This window comes from Lissotriton helveticus, chromosome 4_1, assembly GCF_964261635.1.
Source record: "Lissotriton helveticus chromosome 4_1, aLisHel1.1, whole genome shotgun sequence".
Classification (NCBI taxonomy): Eukaryota; Metazoa; Chordata; class Amphibia; order Caudata; family Salamandridae; genus Lissotriton; species Lissotriton helveticus.
The window spans coordinates 1,739,426,405-1,739,446,400 of record NC_136063.1 but is presented as its reverse complement, the minus strand read 5'-3'; the positions used below and the strand labels follow the sequence as shown (position 1 = coordinate 1,739,446,400).

Sequence of the window (19,996 nt, the reverse complement as noted above, 5' to 3'; positions counted from 1 at the left end):
CTTAGATTGAACGGAGCTACTTACCCCCCCCTCCCTCCTTCTCCCTCCCCCCGTAGCGCCTTGAGACCCTCACAGGTGAGTGATTGATAGTGCTCCAGCACAGAGAGAGCGAGTAGGAATGTGCCATATATTAGAACATATGGTAAATTTCTGAGCTCTCCATTTGACATTTCTGCTCTCTCCATCTGACACAGCACAAGAAGTTGTCTTGCTGCATTGTATCGAATCTTAGTAAATCCAGGACTGTATGTCTTCCGAACCACGCAGTCAATGTAAGGGACAAACCTGAGTAGAACTAGTACAGTTAAATTTTGAGACAGTAAAGTAGTAACGTAATCGTACCCTCCCTCTGCCCCACCGCACTGGATCTCAGCATTGTTTGTATATCTCTAAAGTCCATCCACCCGGCGTGAGTTGTCCCAGCCGGTCACTTTGCTTCCTCAGGGGCCACAAATCATCTGCGCTGCTTTGAGGCACTTGGCAGCTGTTGTGTCAGTTCTCCACTTCTGTCTCCAGCAAAGGCGAGGCACTAACAGTGCGGCTCTTCTGCAGCTGTTCAATGACTCCATGTCAGCCCTTTAGGCCCTCTCCTTGTTGAGGACCTTACTCCTTTGTGCATGCCCACCTTCTACCACTCAGGATGCCTCGAGGTGATGTCTCCATCAGGCCAGGTCTAGCCATGGTCTCCGAGTCTGCCTCGAGCCCCAGTATATCTCATGCTCAAGGAGAGGGCTTCGTGGAACACCAATGATCATTCCATATGTACGTGACATGGAAGGGGTGGCCCCAAGTATCTTACAACCTGCTTTTTAGGTCTCTCATAGGCAGCGCTTAAGCTACCTTTTCTAGACGTGTTCTCAGAATATGGGCTTTGAGGTCCACCCATGTTTTTTAATTAGCGCCTTTGACTGTCGTTTGAAAATTATTTTTTTTTCCTTGAGTAGGGTCTTTAGTGGTCCCTCCTTTTCTACTGTAGTACCCTCGCATGAGGACTGCCCCTGTTACATGTGGCTTCACTGGATACGTTTTATTTTCAATTTCTGAGCACTCTTTTCTTAAAGACTTCTTGGTCATAGCTGGGATGGCAGATACAGCAGCTACACATTTCCCAGACCTCACTTTCCCCACTCGTCGAGTATTTCTGACCGTTTTTTAATTCAATTATGTGCGAGGGCTGCAAGGTTTATTTAGTTGAAATGCTGTTCTGCAGTCACACATAATATATAAAATAAAAGTTCCAAAACCTGAAGCATACATTGCAGCCCTTTCCACTCCCCCTTGTGCCTGATGCTGCCGTCCCCTACAACAGGGCCGCCCCAGCCACCATTCAGGGATGGGTTGGTAACGGCTGTCTCTGCACCGTTTCCTTTCATCGGGATGCCGTGCACATCGTCTAGCATGTTCGTGTATTTCTTTCCCACAGCCGTAGTGAGTCTCAAACACATTAGCGCCACTTTACAGATTTTCCAGTGAAGCGCTACTTTTGTTTTCTTGCCTTATTTGAACAACATTGTTTTCCCCGGGTGCATAATTGCACCATTCCTGGAGATACTGCAATTCCTGGTTGATGCGTACAGTGGAATATGTTTAATGTGAGGCTTATCAGCGGTTTTCCTTTTTTGTGAGTTTAAACGTGTTACAACATCCTGCTTGCTTAATGTTCCCTGCTTTTCTGCACATGCTTGAAGCCCTGAACACCCTTATGCTGCATACAGGCAGTAATCCCCCTCACTTTGAAACACAAAAATGAGTTTTAGGCATTTTCTTCAACAGTACTGCAAAAATGAGAGCTTGTGTCCTCTGCCACTCCAACCCCACCTCGCCTACAGAGTTTGATTTTTCTTTTTTTAAGGCAATGTAGTGGTAACAAACTAAACTGGCACTGTAACTGCTATTCCCCCCCCCCCCCCAAGATGTACATGTAACTCAATAACAGAAAAAAAAATTGAAGCAAGAATGTTTTATTTATTTGTATATATTTGGTCACAATGCAAGTCTTTGGTCCACTCACAATAAACCCAACCAATCGCATGGATTTATCTGCCTCACCAAGGTGTAGGGCCCCCACTTCTCAGTATAATGAACCCCACCTCCCTCCCCCCTCACCACACTCATCTCACACCACCCACCGTCCTACATTGATCAATTCTCCTGCTCTGCCGCTGACTGCAGCTCCACCCCCCCCCCCCATCTCTTTTCTTACGCTTATTCCCTCTCTTTCTGTCTCACTCCTCCTCACGTGCTTAAAAACTTCCCTTTAACAAATGGGTCTTACCCGCTCTTTCCTCCCTCTTATTTATGACCCTGTGAAATGGATCCAAAAAATAAAGAAACACTTTTGTCACAAATGTTGTCTTTTTCTGACATTGTTCTATTCCAAAGTGCAGCCTCAGATAGAGAGGAAAAAAATGGTGGAAAAAAATGGTTTAAAATATAAAAATAAAAACGAAATAAAGCAAGACAGCAGGGTTGCAAACAGGCCACATTGGTGTTATTCACACTCTTACACAGCGCCACTTTACAGAGTTTGCCAGTGAAGCGCTACTTTCGTTTTCTTGCCTTTTTTTAACAACATTGTTTTCCTCAGGTGGGGGAAGTGCACCATTCCTGGAGGTACTCCAGTATCTGGTTAATGCGTAGAGGAAAACGTTTAATGTGATCCTTATCAGCGGTTTTCCTTATTTTATAAAATGTGTACCGCTGCCCTGTGTTCAGGGATGTTATTTCAAAACCATACTGCTTACATTTTGTAAGAATATAAGCGATGGACATTGAAATTACTCACTAATTTGTGTATAAGCGTTAAATTAACCCTGCTGTTTCTGCTTACCTTTCACATGCTTACTTCATCTTGCATTCCCTACGAGTGTTTGCTTTTTTCAGGATGTTGTTACTTTTTTTTCTTCGAGAGCATATTACTCTTGTCTCCCCACCCTCATAACCAATTTTCTGGTTCTGCAGCCCTGTGAGGTCATAAGAATGGCAATAGCGCTATGCAAATATGATTATTTCACTGAATATAAAAAAAAAAAAAAAAAAAAAAAAAAAAATCACAAAATTAAAAAAAGATGGTCATGTTCAACACCAAAAGCTTTAACTTTCGCAAATGCCAGACAGATTTCAGTGCAAATGCCTGTTCAAGAATGCAGTCACCTTGCAAAAAGGTTGCCTTTTCTGGAATGTTATGAGGGACAGATCTTGATGAATGCAACGGTGTTTAAAGTAAAGTACTATTTATTTATTTTTTTAAAACATGATTTAGCGAGAGGACTTTAATAATAATTTAATTGGCACTCAACACCGAAAAATAGCGAAACAATACAAAAGGAGAACCTGTACCATGTGCAAATTACAAGGCATGTTAAGACTAAACGGAATGCAAGCTGAATCAGAGTAAGTGAAGTTCACTCTACAAAACTTTGTGAGGGAGGGCACACCGTCAAAAATATATTATTTACAATAAAACAAGCTCGCGTAAACACAGTTTATCTACAAGGTGATAACATGCACTTTCATTACTAAAACTGTACATAAAAGGACTGGTTGCATACGTGTTCGGACACCTGCATTGTCACTGCACAGCAGTGGGATGTCCTGAGGGGAATGCCGACACTGCCTTTCTCTCAATAATCCATTGGTACAATGGGTTCATCTCAAACATCATTCACAAATGCTGCAAGGTGGCCGTCCATGCTCTGCTGATTTATGATCAGCTAGTAGAGTTGTCCTTTCATAACACTGCGATCATCCTGTCTCAATCAAGCTCTATAAATTATATTGTTCAATCAGAGTTACAGGATAAACTTTGAGAGTAAAAGAGAACGAAGGGTGGAAATACGAGAGTGCAGGAGTTAAAGGGGTGGGAGAGATGAACCAGAGGCATTGAAAAGGAAAAAGAGGATTAGAGAGAAAAGGGGTGAAGAAGATGAGATCATCAAGGAAGACAAGATACATTAATGTAATCAAATGGTGAACAGGAAATTTAATAAACCCTATATCCAAGTGCTGCTGGGTAGCACAGTTTCTACTGTGCACACCCTAATAATCACTCATTTTTACATGGTCTACCCCTAGCTGTGAGGTTACAAACAATGATTCCAGTCAGACTTTCTTCAGTGGCAAGCTAAGGCCTTCTCCATTGAAACATGGCTACCCAGGTTTCCTCAATTGGCATAAGCAGCTTAAGATGGTTTTCCACCCTTTGATGAAGCCCCCAGAAGTGGCATGCTCTTTCTCCTCATGCTGATAACTAAGCACATGGAAATATAATTTAGTAATTGAAGCTTTACAACATGATATTCATTATGAGAGCCATGAACTGCTCCCCCTTAGCTGGATTTGGAATCACCATTTGAAATGCACCTTTGACTTCACACGTGTTTATCCACTTGACTCTTGTCTTCACGATCACATGCCATCAAGGGTTAATGAGGCAGTGTAAACAGATATCACTCCATGTGCACTTACACTGGGTCACAGCACATCTTCAGTGGTTGAGGAGCAGAGTGCCTCTGCTGCCATGTTCTTGAAGAGAAATGATGCAACCCATCAATCTAAAGGAAGCAGACAACTTTTGTTATCAATGTTGCTCAAGTCCAGAGGTGAAGAGAGGACGAATTGCGTTTCAGCTTTGCTCATAAATGTTGCCTGGAGCTCCACTTTCGTTACAAAAACTTGACACTTAAATGGAGGTGGAGGCCGCTGACAATCAAGAGTTTCTTAGCAAATCATCCAAAAGTCTTGTAACTAGCTGTACCCTTTAGAAGTTCTCTTTGTTGAAGTAAAACTGGACTTTTCTAGGGTCAATGCTCGAATGCTGATGACAAGCCGTCTGCAGGGTCTTCGCCAAAGCTGTTGGACCACAAAGGAATACACCCACCACCGATCTGCAAAAGAGGTGAATTACTGGTGTGAAAAGAGCATAGACAATTATACATGGCCCTTCGGCATTGCTGGGGTAAATAGGGTGTCTTCATCAGTGTCAATTAGAGGTAACACTGCCACCCCCGACTACCCCACTGTTATCCCTGGCTCAGTCTCTGCCACACCTGATCTGAGCACTAAAGAAGGCAGTGCCAGAAACAAATAACCAGTGTTTCCAGAGCCCTGATTATTTCCAGTGGTTTCCATTCCGCTGCCCTTTTAAACAGCCAATCGGAGGGTGTTGGGGCACAGGATCAAATCTCTTATGCCACATGGGGGTCAAAGAGTGTGCTGTGGCTCTTCCATTACTCCTGGAGTTTTGGTGAATTGGCATACATAAGCTGGCTTCTTTCCTAGCAATGATGAGCTTTTGTCATTAGAAAAAAGGCTCTGTATTTGCTTGGTTACCATTTTGGTCACAGCCTTTCCTATAGCTGTGAATACATAGTCATCATACTCCATGAAGCCCATTGTTTTGTGTTTTATTGAAGGCAACAGTATTTGTGTATCATGGATTTTATCACAAAAGTAATGCAACACAGAATAGTGTATAACACTGCCTTGCGTTACTTTTTGTCTGGGAGGCGTTACATAGGTGTAGCATGGGCGTTCTGTGAATCCAGACTTTGATATAAACCCATATTTGCTAAAGTCAGTAAACATGGGTTTGGGGCGATAAGGTACCTGTGACTGGCCTAACAAGGAGAAATTTATTTATCCTGCTTACTGTCTCTTTGCATGGGTGGCACTTTCTGCAGCACATATGCAAAAAGGAATACGCCTTCAGGAATAGATTGTGCAGGAAGGCTTACCTTCCTGCACAAAAACTATTCTCACAACACAGGTATCCTTGAGTCATGGTGCAAGATTTCTACATTGGAGCTAGGCAGCTAGAAGTGCCCCAGGGGTACAACAGAACAGAATTGTGCCATATCTTAGACATAGTGCATATCTGCTTTTTCTCCTTCGATGCAACGCAGTGCAGCAACTTCTCTTGCTGCGTTGCATCAAAGTTTAGTAAATCTGGCTTCTGATTACCCTCTTACCTCTAGCTTCTATTCTGATATGAATAAATCACCATGTTGTCACAGTTTTCTATGCATTACCTTGTATACATTAATGACAAGCTATGGCAAAATTCTTGTGTGTATTGTACTGACAGACCTTTGGCCCATATTTATAAGAATTTGCACTGTTCCGAGACATGCAAGGCAACACAAAGGCTTATTTGAGATTCAGAGAAGTGGAACGCAATGCAGTGGCTTACACTGCGTTGCATTTCTTCGTGGGAAGCATTCAATGTGTGAAGCATGGGCGTTCCCGTGCATCCACCCATGGATTTCACACAATTCCAGATTTACTATGGTTTGTAAAGTGGAATTGTGTGAAATTGGTAAGCGTAACATGTAGAAATATGTTTATTTCTCCTACGTTACTTCCTGTTTCAATGCATGATGCACACTGCATTACACATAGAAAAATTAAAATGCCTCTTTGCATTGTTTTTGTGGCGGAAGGTATTCATGAACCCTTGCAGCATGGTGCAAGAGTGCCTGCACTGGTGCGAGGGAGCTACAAATTCGTCAGCGCAGGGAGAGAGCTAAACAACACCATATGTTGGTAGATATGGTGTACTTCAGCTCTCTCCAATTCATGCAAAGCACTGCAGCAACTTGCTTTGCTGCAGTGCGTTGCATGAATTCTTAGGGCCATATTTATCAAGGGTTGTGTTGCGGTTGTACGACCCTTGAGATGAGATTTATCAAGCTATGCAGGCCATGAGTGCATTGATAAATCCAGAGTAATGCAACACAGAACAAATTGTTGCATCACATTACTCTGCCCAGGGGAGGTATTTCGTGGGTGGTGCATGGCTGTTCCCTCACAAAACCCATGGGTTTAGACGCATTCCTAAATTTACATAAGTGGTAGTCCTGGGAATGCGCCAAAGCTGCTACTCCTCCTGAGGTGAGGCAGAACAAGGAGAAATGTTTATTTCAGCAGCACACATAGAAAGAGGAATATGCCTCAGACGATTATTTTTGTGCAGGAAGGTTACACTCCTGCTAGCAATGCAGGCACCCTTGCACCATGGTGCAATAGAACCTGCATTGGCGCTAGACAGCACACTTTGTGCCAGGTTGGGAAAAGGCAGGATTGCACCATACAGTGTTAAGTATTGCGCATTCCAGCCCTGTCAGGCAGCGCAGCAAGGTGATTTGCGGCGCTGTATGATAGAGTGATTAATAAGCCTTTATAGTTACCACCTAAATGGGTCTATAGCTAGGTAACAACTTATGGCCTGGTAGTAGCTGTAAAGCATGATCTTTGTAACCGAGAAAAGAAAACAAAGTGGGGTTGAAATAACAAAACAAAGGAGCGCCTTGCGGGTTCAAGGTAGAACATAGTGGTCACTGATGGTAAAGATGGCTGTTGGTAGATGGTGCGACAAAACTCTAATTGTTCTATGATGGCAATAATTCTTGAGATGACCATACCTCTGAGGTCATGATGTTATTGCATACTTCGCTCTTGTAGTTTACAATACAGTGAAGGAAATAATAAGAAACAGACAAATAGGTCAAAATAGGGAAGACATCAGCCCAGGGGTTGGACAATTAATTGAGGAAAGCTTCGAGCACTGCACAAGGAGGTGTTGCACATTAAGAGGAAGAGTTATTGTGCTAATTCTGACATAAGTGTATGCCATACCTACATATCAAAGGCATGTGAGCCATATATTAGGAGAGCACATGATATAAATGCTCTATTGGGGAAATTTCAGAACTCACCTGGAGCTTTTCCTCTAAGAATACAATGTCTCATTGGTCTGCCAGTTGTGTGCAGCTAATGGAGACAACTATGTGTTACATCTTCATCCCTCTATCTCCTTTGTCAACAGTGGGGCAGTGCTGCCATTCCCTAAAGATGGGCAAGATAGCTTGCTAATTACTAAGGTAGGCGCTGATGCCCCTCTGAGCTTGACATCTAAATTTTAATTCAGTTCCCGCCTCTTGCTGTGAAATAATGTTTTGTTGATTTTTCGAATCAAGTTCTCAAAGTCTGGCTATTTAAAAAAAAAAAACCTGAAGACAAGCTTCTTCACAGAGGTTTTCCATTGCCACCTCGAAATCACCAGAATTATCCCCATCCTCAAAAAAGGGCGCGGCCACTTTAAGTGCAGTTTTAATTTCAGAGCAGCTGGGAACAGATCATTCGTTATATGATCAACAACCCGCAGCAAGTGTGGACCTTTGATCAACCAGGAAGGGGTTTGGCTAACTTAAGAATGGCCTCACCACATACATCAACTCTAGAAGTGGCAATCTGGCCCAAACCAACAATTTACAAAATAGTTACATAAACGTCCCACTCACAATCCTTAGAAGCTTATGAAACAACTTACCACTAAAATACCAAAACACAAATCAACATTTTTTTGTAAAGCGCACTATCACCCGTTAGGGTCTCTAGGCGCTGGGGGCCGTCGGGAAGATTAAGCAAGCTATTGCCCAGAGTCACATGGTGTGGGCTAGTCTGCCGCCAGTGCCGGGAATCAAACCGTGATCCCCAGATTCCAGAGTCAGTCGCGCTAGCCGCGGCGCCACACCTCTTCTGTGTTTACAATTTACAACAACCTGCTGGGAGAGATCACCTTAACACTTCTGAAATGACCCTTCAGACTAGTTAAGATTGGAAATGAGGTGAAAAGCAGGTTGGTGAGGGAAAATTTCTCCTGTCGGTTGCCAGCCTAATTCCAAATTTGACAATAGTGAAAAGGCACTATCACCTCGCAGCCCCTGTTGATGTGCTCGTATGATAGGCATTACCGGTCTCAGTGCATTTTCCATTAGGCAACAGCCATGTCACTAGAAAGAGTACAAGCAATGACACTCTTTACCAGCCTAGAACCACCTGAGCAATGAGTGAACGCCCTCTGGAATGATACACGGACGCGGCTGTATAGCCGGGTATCCGTTTCAGTACGTCACTTTTTGTGACGCACTGGCAGAGCATTTCCATGTCCCATATTTAGAAGGACAGGAAAAGTTACCCTGCGTGGCTTTTCCTGTCCTTCTAAATAGGGCCCCTTTACACGCAGCACTTTGCATGAAAGGGGGCGTTCCATGCGTGTTGCTGTGGGTGTTCCCACGCAACACCCATGGAATGAGACACGTTTCCAGATTTATGAGGAATTGTAAACCTGGAAATGCGTCAGTATGCTAGGCTGCTCTAGGGGTGGCGTAGCGAGGCGCGACGAGGAGAAATGTTTTTATTGTTCCTCGTTTTTTTCCTCTTTCAATGTGTGCGGCATTCTACAGCACACATTGAAAGAGGAAAATGCCTGCCGTGATTGTTTTTGTACAGGAAGGTGCTCCGACCTGCACAAAAACAATCTACCCATGACGCAGGCATCCTACCATAGTGCAAGGGGGCTTGTGCCGGCGCATGGCAGCTATTTGTGCGCCAGTACAGGGGAGAGCACAGGAATGCGAAATATCATTGTAAATAGGATAAAGAGGTAAAGAGGATCAATAGAGTGAGGATGGGGGGCCGTGCGTTCAGTTTCACGGCCGCTACTCTTTGGAACACCCTCCCGATGACACTGAGGAGCAGACAAGATTTTATTTCTTTCAAAAGGGACCTTAAGACCTTCTTGTTCCCGAGAATAATGTAATGGTAGTCCTGCCTGTAGCACAGATGTAGTCTCAGCGCCAGAATACCCTTTGGGTGGCAGCCGCGCTTAACAAATAAATACATACAAATACATAAATATGTTGCATTCCTGTGCTCGGAAAGTGCTGCAGCGTGGCGCAGCCAAAGGGCTTGCGGTGCCGCCCTGTGGCACTTTTCATGTGGGTCTGCCCCTTAGTCTCCCCTTGCCTAAAAATTAATGTGTCTGTAATGCAACTAGTGCTCGTGTAAAAGGCGCCCTGATACCGTCGGGTCTACTTTGCGCTATATAAAACTGCACAAAAAAGTGCTCAGCTGTACATGGCTTCTCACCTGGGGTGCGCTTCTGCGACTTCCGCAAACTCTTTATTCCACTCAGGCCGGCCATAGGAGGTTTTCTGTTTGAGGCCTGTGACTGCGTCAGTGGCGTTGTCAAAGTTGATTACAGCATGTCCGGCCTAGAAGGAAAGAGGACACTCAAGTCACTGGGCGTGTCGGTAAAAGGCGTTTCAGCATCACCGCTGATTTTTATTGTCAGTTTATGACTGGACACTCATCTCACAGAACTCCAGGAAGTCGCATTCCTTTACTCACAGGTAACTGCGGTTAATATTTGAATAGGCGATTAGGTGTCTGGGAATTTTTGGGCTTGGAGACTATTTATACTGATAACTTTTCTTCACCTATTTCCGCCTACGCCTTTCCAGCAGTACAAAAGGGTGACTCACAAGGTTGTTGTCCCAGCTGGTGAGGAAGAGTCTGTAGTTCAGAAAGCCCGCTTTGCCGGACGAGTCCATTTCTTCCTCCAGGGAGGCGAGGAGGTCAGCAAACCAAGCGAAGGCGGCCGTCTCTCTGCAGAGCCAGTAGAAATAAATCTGTGGTGCAATTCCAGAGAGAAGCAAAAGAAAGGTGCAGAAAGTAAGAACCAAAACCACGTTTCAATAGCAAACAAATACGCCGGGTTACACGATTAATGCAGAGTATTTACATTTTACCTTCGTGCAAAGTTTCAGAACTCTGGAGAAGGTTTACAAAGAAATAGGGCAACGTAGCAACCGAGAGCTCTCTTCTCCTGTACTGCGCTCTTTAAGGCTGCCTAGCGCCATGCACACTCTTTTGCACCACAGTGCAAAGGTGTGCACATGTTGTCTAGAATAGGGTTTGCACTGGTAAGATACCGCCTCCAGTACAAATTCCTATGCTTACACATTTGTAAACATGTTTCACATTGTAGGTGTAGCACACATAATGTTGATAAATTCAAACATTTCTCTGGTTTTGTGCCTGCCTCAAGGAGGTGTTATGTGTTTTACTCAAAGCATCAAAACAATGGGAGTTAGTCAGAACGCCCAAAAGCACCCATGGGATGCATCCTTGACACAATGTACCACAAATCACTACAAAAAGGGCAATCTTTCTGTGCAAAAAATGTTTTGTACTGGAAAGTAAGTAGCATATAAAGTCTCTCTACTTTGTGTGACTTGATAAATCGGCCCCCTTGTCTGAAACTCTCCAAAACACAAGAAATGCGACTCTATTTATGTGAAGATTTGTAATTCAGGTTTTTGAATGCCTGTAGTTTCAAGACCGATGTAAGGTACCAAAGGTATAAAGACTTTTTTTTTTAAATGTATATTTTTCACACACTTGAAAAACTAACACCCAAGATAAGCAGAGTAGCACACTCTAATGCAGCGGCTGGAGAACTAGTGGGGTGTAAACACCTGTCTGCATTGTACTGAGCCGGCTTGCAACGCAAGTGATCTAAGTTTTCAAAGTGCAGTTAATGGGGAATCTCCTGAGAATTGTTTTAAGAACAGAAGTTGAATTGCACTTCACATTTTCCCAGAAAGTTGTTGTGATTTTGATATGTTGGATGAGTTATTTGTTCAGCTAGTCTGATCCCACTCCATCCACACCTCAAGGTGCTCAACAGAACCACATAAAACTACACAATAAATACACAACACACAAACTGATGAAACACATCTGGATTGGTCCGCAACATAAGGCTAAAACAGAAGAGGTGTGAGAACGTTTTATAGCATGGGTACTCACAAACTTTCTCTCGGGGGCCAAATTTACAGTGTGGTTTTTGTCCGAGGGCTGCACCGGTGGGGGCGGGGTCAGTGGGGAAGGGGCAGGGCTAGAGCAACAAAAAAAAAAACTGACCATGAGGTTGATCATAGGTCCCTGCAGCGGACGCCTTCGTCCACTGAGCCACCAGACCCAGCATAGACACACATCTCTCTCCCTCTCCCTCTCACTCCCTCCCTCTGACTCTCGGTCTCCCTCCGACTCTCGGTCTCCCTCCGACTCTCGGTCTCCCTCCGACTCTCGGTCTCCCTCCGACTCTCGGTCTCCCTCCGACTCTCGGTCTCCCTCCGACTCTCGGTCTCCCTCCGACTCTCGGTCTCCCTCCGACTCTCGGTCTCCCTCCGACTCTCGGTCTCCCTCCGACTCTCGGTCTCCCTCCGACTCTCGGTCTCCCTCCGACTCTCGGTCTCCCTCCGACTCTCGGTCTCCCTCCGACTCTCGGTCTCCCTCCGACTCTCGGTCTCCCTCCGACTCTCGGTCTCCCTCCGACTCTCGGTCTCCCTCCGACTCTCGGTCTCCCTCGGTCTCCATCTCTCCCTCTGTCTCACTCACTCTTACTCTCTCACTCCCTCTCTTCCTGTCTCACTCATTCTGACTCTCTCCCTCTCTCCCTCCCTCTGTCTACCTCCCTCCCTCCCTCCCTCTGTCTCCCTCCATCCCCCTCCGTCTCCCTCCCTTTCCTTCCCCTCTCTTTCCCTCCCTCTGTCTCCCTCCGTCTGCCTTCCTTTCCCTCCCTCGCTCTCCTTCCCTCCCTCGCTCTCCTTCCCTCCCTCCCTCGCTCTCCTTCCCTCCCTCCCTCGCTCTCCTTCCCTCCCTCCCTCCCTCGCTCCCTCGTAATGGAATTCATTTTTCATATGGTTTTGTCTGTGTTTAATCCTTAAAACAAAAGCAATCACTGGCAGTGGCGCAAGGCTAATAGCTTGTTTTTAAACTTGTTGTAAGATGCGGAAGATGCGTTCCTTCTCTCACCCTCACCTCTCCCCCCAAAACACACAAGCTGCTCTCTGGGGACCCGATCTCCCATGTCAGTGCTTTAGTGGATGGAAAAGGTGGTGGTGTCTCCAAAAGGGGTATTTAGGTGTAACTAGGAAATCTTGGAAAAATTATGGGTTGGGCCTAAACGGGACCTAAACTCTGCATGCCACCTGACAAGTATTCAAGGCACCTTTATGTGTGACGTCGGGTAGTGCTTATAAAACCATCATACTTCAGGTAACACAAACACCTAAAACATGCCCGATCCATTACCTGTACCAATGCTTGTTAGCACAGATTTTTGTTCTATGTCACATGAAGGAGTAACTCACTTTCTTCCGGTCACATCACTTCCTGCTGCAGGCCCCCTCGCTCTGTCATTCACGTACAACCTGTGCTCCACTCATCTTTTTGAAGTCTCTCCATCCACATATTTCACACCATCTGCACCACTGCCTTTCACTCTCTCATACACATCCTTCCTTATAACTCCTCCCCCTCTACTTCGCCTCTCACACGCTCCACATTTTCTTTTCCATTGGCACTGTCCTTATTTTGACAGCTGCATACCACCATACACTTTCCCATAGAATCGCCGTTACAATTGGCACACATGTGGCCATCGTTCTGGGCGGCCAGCAGAGAGGCCAAGGATTGGATGAGCATTTAGTAAGAACACAGTTATGCGAGTCTCCGTCAGAAAGTCGAACTGCCTTCAGCCTCAGCTGCAGTTCTCAATCATGCCCAGTCATGAACAGTCACCCACACCCTGAACTCACACAGACACCTTGAGGTGACCGGGCTTGCAGTGCGGTTATACAAGATTCGTGCATTGCATGACAAACAACATTACTGAAACCCATCTGAGATATGAACATATTCTAAGGAAATAGAGGCACACACATAGTTCACCATTAAATAAAGCGAACGAACTTTAACAGGGACTAAGTCGCTGACTTGGATCTCCTGAAAGGTTCTTGCACACACTGGCAGAAATTGGTGTTTTCCTTGTAAAGTTAATGGCATGAATGATGGGTGGGGGGCGGGTGGGGGATGGGGGAATGCCGTTTCATTTACTGGGAGTGCGGAGCACTGGCAGGACCCGCCCAACTTAAAGCCATGCCATGCTCTGCTTCTTCCTACTTATTTTCGGTTACCGGGCCCCTGGGTTGGTTCCAGCAACAGCAGGAGACAGGTGTGGGTGTGCCCTACGGCTCTCACTCAGAATGCAGCGGTGGGTACACTCTTTGCACCAACTGGGAGCATCTGGAAGGCGGAGGACTGCTACAGCTTCACGAAGCTAGCCATGTGGTCCCTAGGCTCTGAAGTGAGGCGGGTGTAAACTCGGGACCCCCCTCCAGCACCTGCTATCACCCCATACTCTCTCACCCTGGAGTTATCGTATCCTGGCATCTCTTGAGTGACTCTCCCATGCCAGTTTACACGTGCTTGTGTTGTTAGCGGAGGGCTCGCTGTACTGCACCGTGTCTCCTAGCAGAGCCAGCCTGGGCTTGGGGCATAATTAGTTGTGTGCTCTGCGCCAAACCCCAAAAGGGATATCTGTGCCAGTTTACAGTTGTCGCCTGTAGGGGGTATGATAGAAGTTCATTAGTGGGAAGGCGCACCTGCTCGCTGGACTTGCCCACACCGCCATCTCGTGATGACTTCTTTGCCCACTTTAGAATGAAGTACCCCAGGGCACGAGTGGCACGTATGACCTTTTAAAGTGCCCCATGGAGCACGCAGTGCATACGAAGAGTGGGAGCTGGTTCACTGCCCTGTTGAAATGACCGTTGGCACTGCCAACTTTGTACCAGTATATATAGGAATAACAGGAGAAAACCCATAGACCTCGTTGGGATGGGTGTATCGTGTAAGCAAGAACAATTCCCAACAGGATTTATGTAAAGACAATTTCAAAAATGTATGCAACATGCATTACAAAGGAGAAAGAGACAAGGAGTCAATTGATTTTTAGAGGAGGCGGTATAATTTACCAAGAGGCAAGGGAAAAGATCTTTCATATGTCAATACAGTTTAAAGCAGCACTGTACAGAGCGGATCTTGTGACAACCCAGTGACACTTGGTGCAAGGTGCTATATACAATTTAGTGATAGTGAATGTGCAAGTGCTAAAAACAACAGCATTGGCGACGCATTAGCCGAAGTATTTACATCAAATAATGGCTCCGAAAGACAAGTTATAATCACTTGAAACACAGTTATTTATACAGGAGCACAAGACGTGATATGCGTCGTATAATTCAAGCTGTACAGTCGACGGCGTTTCGATCCCCTTTAGTCGGGATCGTCATCAGGACAGGGTTGTCGATGGAAACAGTGCTGTGGGCAGAAAGGGCAATTTTGAGCGGGGGGGGGGGGTCAAGGGTTAGGACAGGGCAGGGGGTGAGGTGGTGGACGGGTTGGAGATCAGGTTTACATTAAAGGTTTAATGTGCATAGGGTGTGGTTGGGGTGCGGGCCGTAACGGGGGGGGGGTCACGGTAGTGTTTATAGGGGTGACTAAAGTTGAGACATTAGGAGATGGTTGGTATATCTAATTATATCCAGTGAAATAAATCACGGTGTCAGTCGGTTTTAGGAGATTTGGTACGTGAATAGTGAGGGCGTACCGGGCAAGGAACGGACAGGAAGAAACTTACAGTTATACCCAGGCCGGCGAGCGAGGGTACTTGTAGTCCGATTAGTCACTCAATGATCGATCGCTGCAGGGGAGTAAAGGATAAGGAATTAAGAAAAAGCGACAAGAGTCGACCTGTCACTCAGACTAAAACCACGGGTGGTGGTATTACCTGATAGATGCTTTGACTTGAACAGCGGGTGGGACTTGCTGCGCCTGCGGGGAGGAAAGGTACTGGGAGTAAGACCGCGCCGGTGGTGTGAGAGAACATAAATGTCTCAGGTTTTTTAAAACACCAGACGTGTAGAAAATGTCCTGGATTTACCGGATTTAAGCAGGGCGGCAGAAGGCAAGCGGGGCTCTTCTGGAGGGTGGGCTGCCGGCAGTGAATGCGGGAGCTACCTAGGCGCGTGTACCAGGGCACACAAATGCAAGGGTATCTCCACACAGATTCGAGTGAGAACTGGGTAGGAAAGGTGGCCAGCAGGACTTCATTTCCTGATATACAAGCCCCTTGGCACTGCCAGGATCCCCCGGCACAAGAATCACAGACGTGCCAGCTGATCAGTTATTACTTTGAAGTGTCAGAAAGGCTGTAGGGAGGGGCTCCGTCCGTGATGCCCCTTGCCCATCACTATACGCCTCTGCCAGCTAGAGACGTGCCCCCCTTCATGGAGCTGGCGCCTGGGCTGCCGTGGTGACCCCACGCCCAGCCTCATGGTTCCCGAAGACTGTGGTCGCAGGCTTGTTCCAGCCACGGAGCTGGTGGGCACTTGTACACGTCCTCCTCGGCGGGCTTGGCATCCGCTGGGCCCTGGTAGACGTCACCGCTACATTCTCAAGTGCCGCGAAGCAGCTCCCGGCTGCACGTGGCACTATACCGAAGGAATTATATAAACGGGTGCAGTAAGGAGAGGGCTGAAATGGTGATCTGGTGGGGCCAGAGATGCCCCGTGACATTGTATCTGTGCGTGTGGCAGTGCCGAGGGCACCCTTTCCAGGAGGTGGGTATCAGCTGAGAGGGCAGAGGCATCTGCGCCAGGGTTACGGGGAGCTCGGGAGAAGGGAACCTGAACTCCCCACTGACATCCTCCGTTTTTACGACTTTTCTTACTTTTTGGCCTCGCTGTTTCTTTTTAGGGGCTCCGAGACCCCCGTGTGCCATGTAACGCTATGTACAATTAAATGTAGTTATTAACCTGTTGCTAATGCCTGTGCCTCATTCAGTACCTCCACCTTTTCTCTGACTGCCTCCTTCTCGTGACCCTGCCTGTGTGCCCCCCCCCCCCCACCCCCCTGTGACAGCTTCCAGGCGCGCGCACACAGCCGCACCCAAGCATTTCACAGGTCTATAAAAGACCATTAGCATGTTAATGAGGCTATTTTCACCTCTCAGCGCCCCTGCAGCCCCACTCTGACTACGGCGGAAATTGCCCGGCCCCCACAGGCAGCAGAGTCTATGAGTCGAGCTCTGGTTGCAGACAGCCTTCAATAAAAATAAAAAAAACTCTGGTACGATATCTGCAAGGTCCGCGGGCCGCCAGGGAAGGCTTGCCGGGCCGCCAGCGGCCCGCACTATGAGTACCCCTGTTTTATAGACACGAAGCAAAAGATGCAATAGATAGAAGACAAAGGTGATGCCACAGCAAGCACCCAACAGTTTTTCCGAAGTCTACTTAACCTGCCTGAGGGTTTTGCTTTATAAAACTATGGGGCATATTATCAAGGGCAGTATCGCGGCTTTAGCTGCACTTTTTATTGCCCTATTAACAAGGTGGCGCTAACATGCAAAGCATGTTAGCAGCCGATTTCATAACGCATCTCATGACAGCGATACATATCGCTAATGAGATGCAAAGTAAGCATTTCCTCCTACGACAACATGTGAAATGCTTGCAAAACCAACATCGCTTTATCAGCAACGCTGCCCCTGAACAGCAAAGCGATAACAAAACGCCCGCTAAGCCCCCATTATCGCATGACTCCAACGCCTGAAAAAAAACCTGGCTTAGCAGTATTGCCTATGGGAGGTGGATTGTGTGGTTAGGTACAGTCCCCTATTAACAAGCAGTTCATTAGCACTGTGAAATCATCGCAGGATTTCACATGCTAGTGAGGATTATCGCAGTCTAATCACTGGATTGCACTTCACCGGTTAGCAAAGCGCTGCTAATACGCCGCTAACAAGGCGATGTAATGCAGCGATAGAGGGCGATAATGAAAAACGCGCTGTTTGTAGATAATATGCCCCTATGACTGAAAGCTCCATGAATTTTCAGTCCATGTGTTCGAGTGATGCACGTATTTCGGTAGCAAGGACTAACAAAGTTTGCACATGCGATATTGGTGTGAAAGACTGCCTGAGGTACAGGTCATCTGCTAGTTCTTATATTAACATAACCATTGCTTCATGGATCATAGCACATGGTGCGAGACAAATGGAGGGACTAAACTTCACAAGGACAGTCCCCGAATCAGTAACACGCTCTCCAGGCATATCTTCAACTTGAGTGACCAACTTCTGAAATGACCCAGTCAAAATAACAAATGCAACAAAATGGGACCATTTCCAAGATAAGACTGTACAACACCAGTAGGTAACAGCCATATTGTTGTGGTCTGGTTTGGCTACTAAGTACTGGAGACTAAGGGGAATATTTACAAGCCCCTATCGCCTCAAAGTCACTTTCCACAAAGTTATGGTGGTGATTGGGGCTTCACCTTATTTACAAGGCTGTGCTAAGCCACTTAGCGTAGCTTAATGCTGCATTGTAAATAAGCTTCCTTTCACGCTATACTTCGCGTGAAAGGGGTGGGCAATGGGTGTTGAGGTGGGCTTTCCACCGGAACACCCAATGATTTTGATGCTGCCCCCTATTTTCAAGGATGGCGTAAATAGGAGGCAGCGCCAAAATTAAGACCAGGGAAAACCTGATCTTAACATGGCACAACAAGGAGAAATGTTTATTTTCTCGTATTTGCTTTTTCCATATGTGCTGAATTTTCCAGCGCACATGGAAACAGCAAAAACGCCAATGATGGTTTATGTCCAGGAATAAACAATCTTCCCCCTGCAACACAGACACCCTTGCACTATGGTCCAGGGGTACCGGCGTTGGCGCTAGGCTGCTAAATCTAGCGCCAGCGCGGGGGGGGGGGGAAACGCAGGGCTGCACCATGTTGTAAATATGGTGCAGCCCTGCATTTCTGAAGTGGCGGAGCGCAGCGTTAAGCCAAGAAGGCTAACACAGTGCTCCGTCACTTAGTAAATATGCCCCTAAGGCTCACATTTTGACTTCAAATAAAAAGTGTGAGATTACTAATTTCAATGTCTTACTGTGTTGGACCTTACATGACTTATCACAATGACATATGTACTACAGAACGAAAACAGCAGTACCATCAAATGAAGCGATCATGAAGACATGCATACCTTTTTTGATTTGAGGCTCTGGTCGCTGCGTTGGAACTTGTACCAGATGGACTTTAGAATCGAGGCAAAAGGCGTGACCCCAATCCCTGCTCCAACCAACATGCTGACTTCGTACTGGAAAACGTCTTCACTGGCTGTGCCAAAGGGGCCATCCACCTCAATCCTGGCAAGGAAAGGAAGACTTCAGTAATGCCCATTCTTTTATATGTTTTTCGATCTGAGGGTTTTCAAACTTCTTCAGAATAACTCATGAATGTAAACCAAAGTCAAAGAATTTGATATTCAATTTCTGTCATAAGGCTGATAGTCATACTTGACTTTGTTGGGTTTAAAGTTTGTAAAGGAGGGGTTGTATAGATCTAGAACAGTAAAGGCACTGGTGATGACCTGGAAATGGTAAGGAATGGTCATGCTGCTTAGTATTGCGTCAATGATCATTGTGAGCTTCTTTAGATGACACTAGTCAAACTGATGCCATTCCCAAAGGAAACCTGTACATTTTGTACCTGTACGACATTCAGTAGATTCCGTTTTACAAAGGTGGACTTCTCTTACTGTGCCAATTTGTGTTTAACTGACAAGGTCTTACACTTATTGGTTCACTTGTTAATCCATGAAGGTGGCAGATAAGACCTGTTCCTTTGAGGGGATAATTGATTAGCTAGGATTAAATACTGTTACTTTGCAAACAAGCATTGGGGTTTAATGCATTGTAATATGCACACTCTCCATATTTGCCATTAAAGAAAAAAGATTAAATTGATACCTGAAAGTTTGGTTTTTATTTTTCTACATATAGATTTGTGGTTCATTATCAAAAGGACTGTGCATGACTTAGGTCACATTTTAGCTTTCATATCAAGACCTACAGAGTCCTGTTTGTCTAAAATACATAATTTAATTTACACAGTCCAATATGATTTTACATTGTAACGATAAAAAAAAAAAAAATCTTTACATTTATTTTTGCCACTGAAGGGCATGCCACATTTAGGGGCCGGTTACGATGCAGCCCGTAATGGTTCCGACCGACAGTCGGAGCTTTTAGGGATACATCGTAACCGACCCTGCGGTTTTCTTTCCAACCGGCCAGTCATTCTGGCTGGCTGCCGACAGGCTCCAGGAGCCTGGCAGCCAGTCGGAAGCTGGACAGTTCTCAAGGGTGGGCCTTTCCACTCTTTAGATTATGATGCACGGTTTCCAGCATGGTTTCCATGCCGGCCTGTCCGGCATGGAATCCACTTCGGAAAGTGG

General features: G+C 46.1%; 1 protein-coding gene across 1 annotated transcript in view; it reads right to left on the bottom strand.

The window, feature by feature from the left end:
- Positions 1-3,222: 3,222 nt before the first annotated feature.
- Positions 3,223-19,996, bottom strand: part of NOX1 (NADPH oxidase 1) — a 47,543-nt gene continuing 30,769 nt past the window's right edge. The window contains exons 10-13 of the mRNA XM_078688413.1: positions 18,743-18,905; positions 10,326-10,472; positions 9,931-10,055; positions 3,223-4,886 (exon numbers count right to left, since the gene is read on the bottom strand). Coding sequence (XP_078544539.1) covers positions 4,760-4,886; positions 9,931-10,055; positions 10,326-10,472; positions 18,743-18,905 — 562 coding nt within the window. The 3' untranslated portion in view covers positions 3,223-4,759. The remainder of the gene's footprint in view (positions 4,887-9,930; positions 10,056-10,325; positions 10,473-18,742; positions 18,906-19,996) is intronic.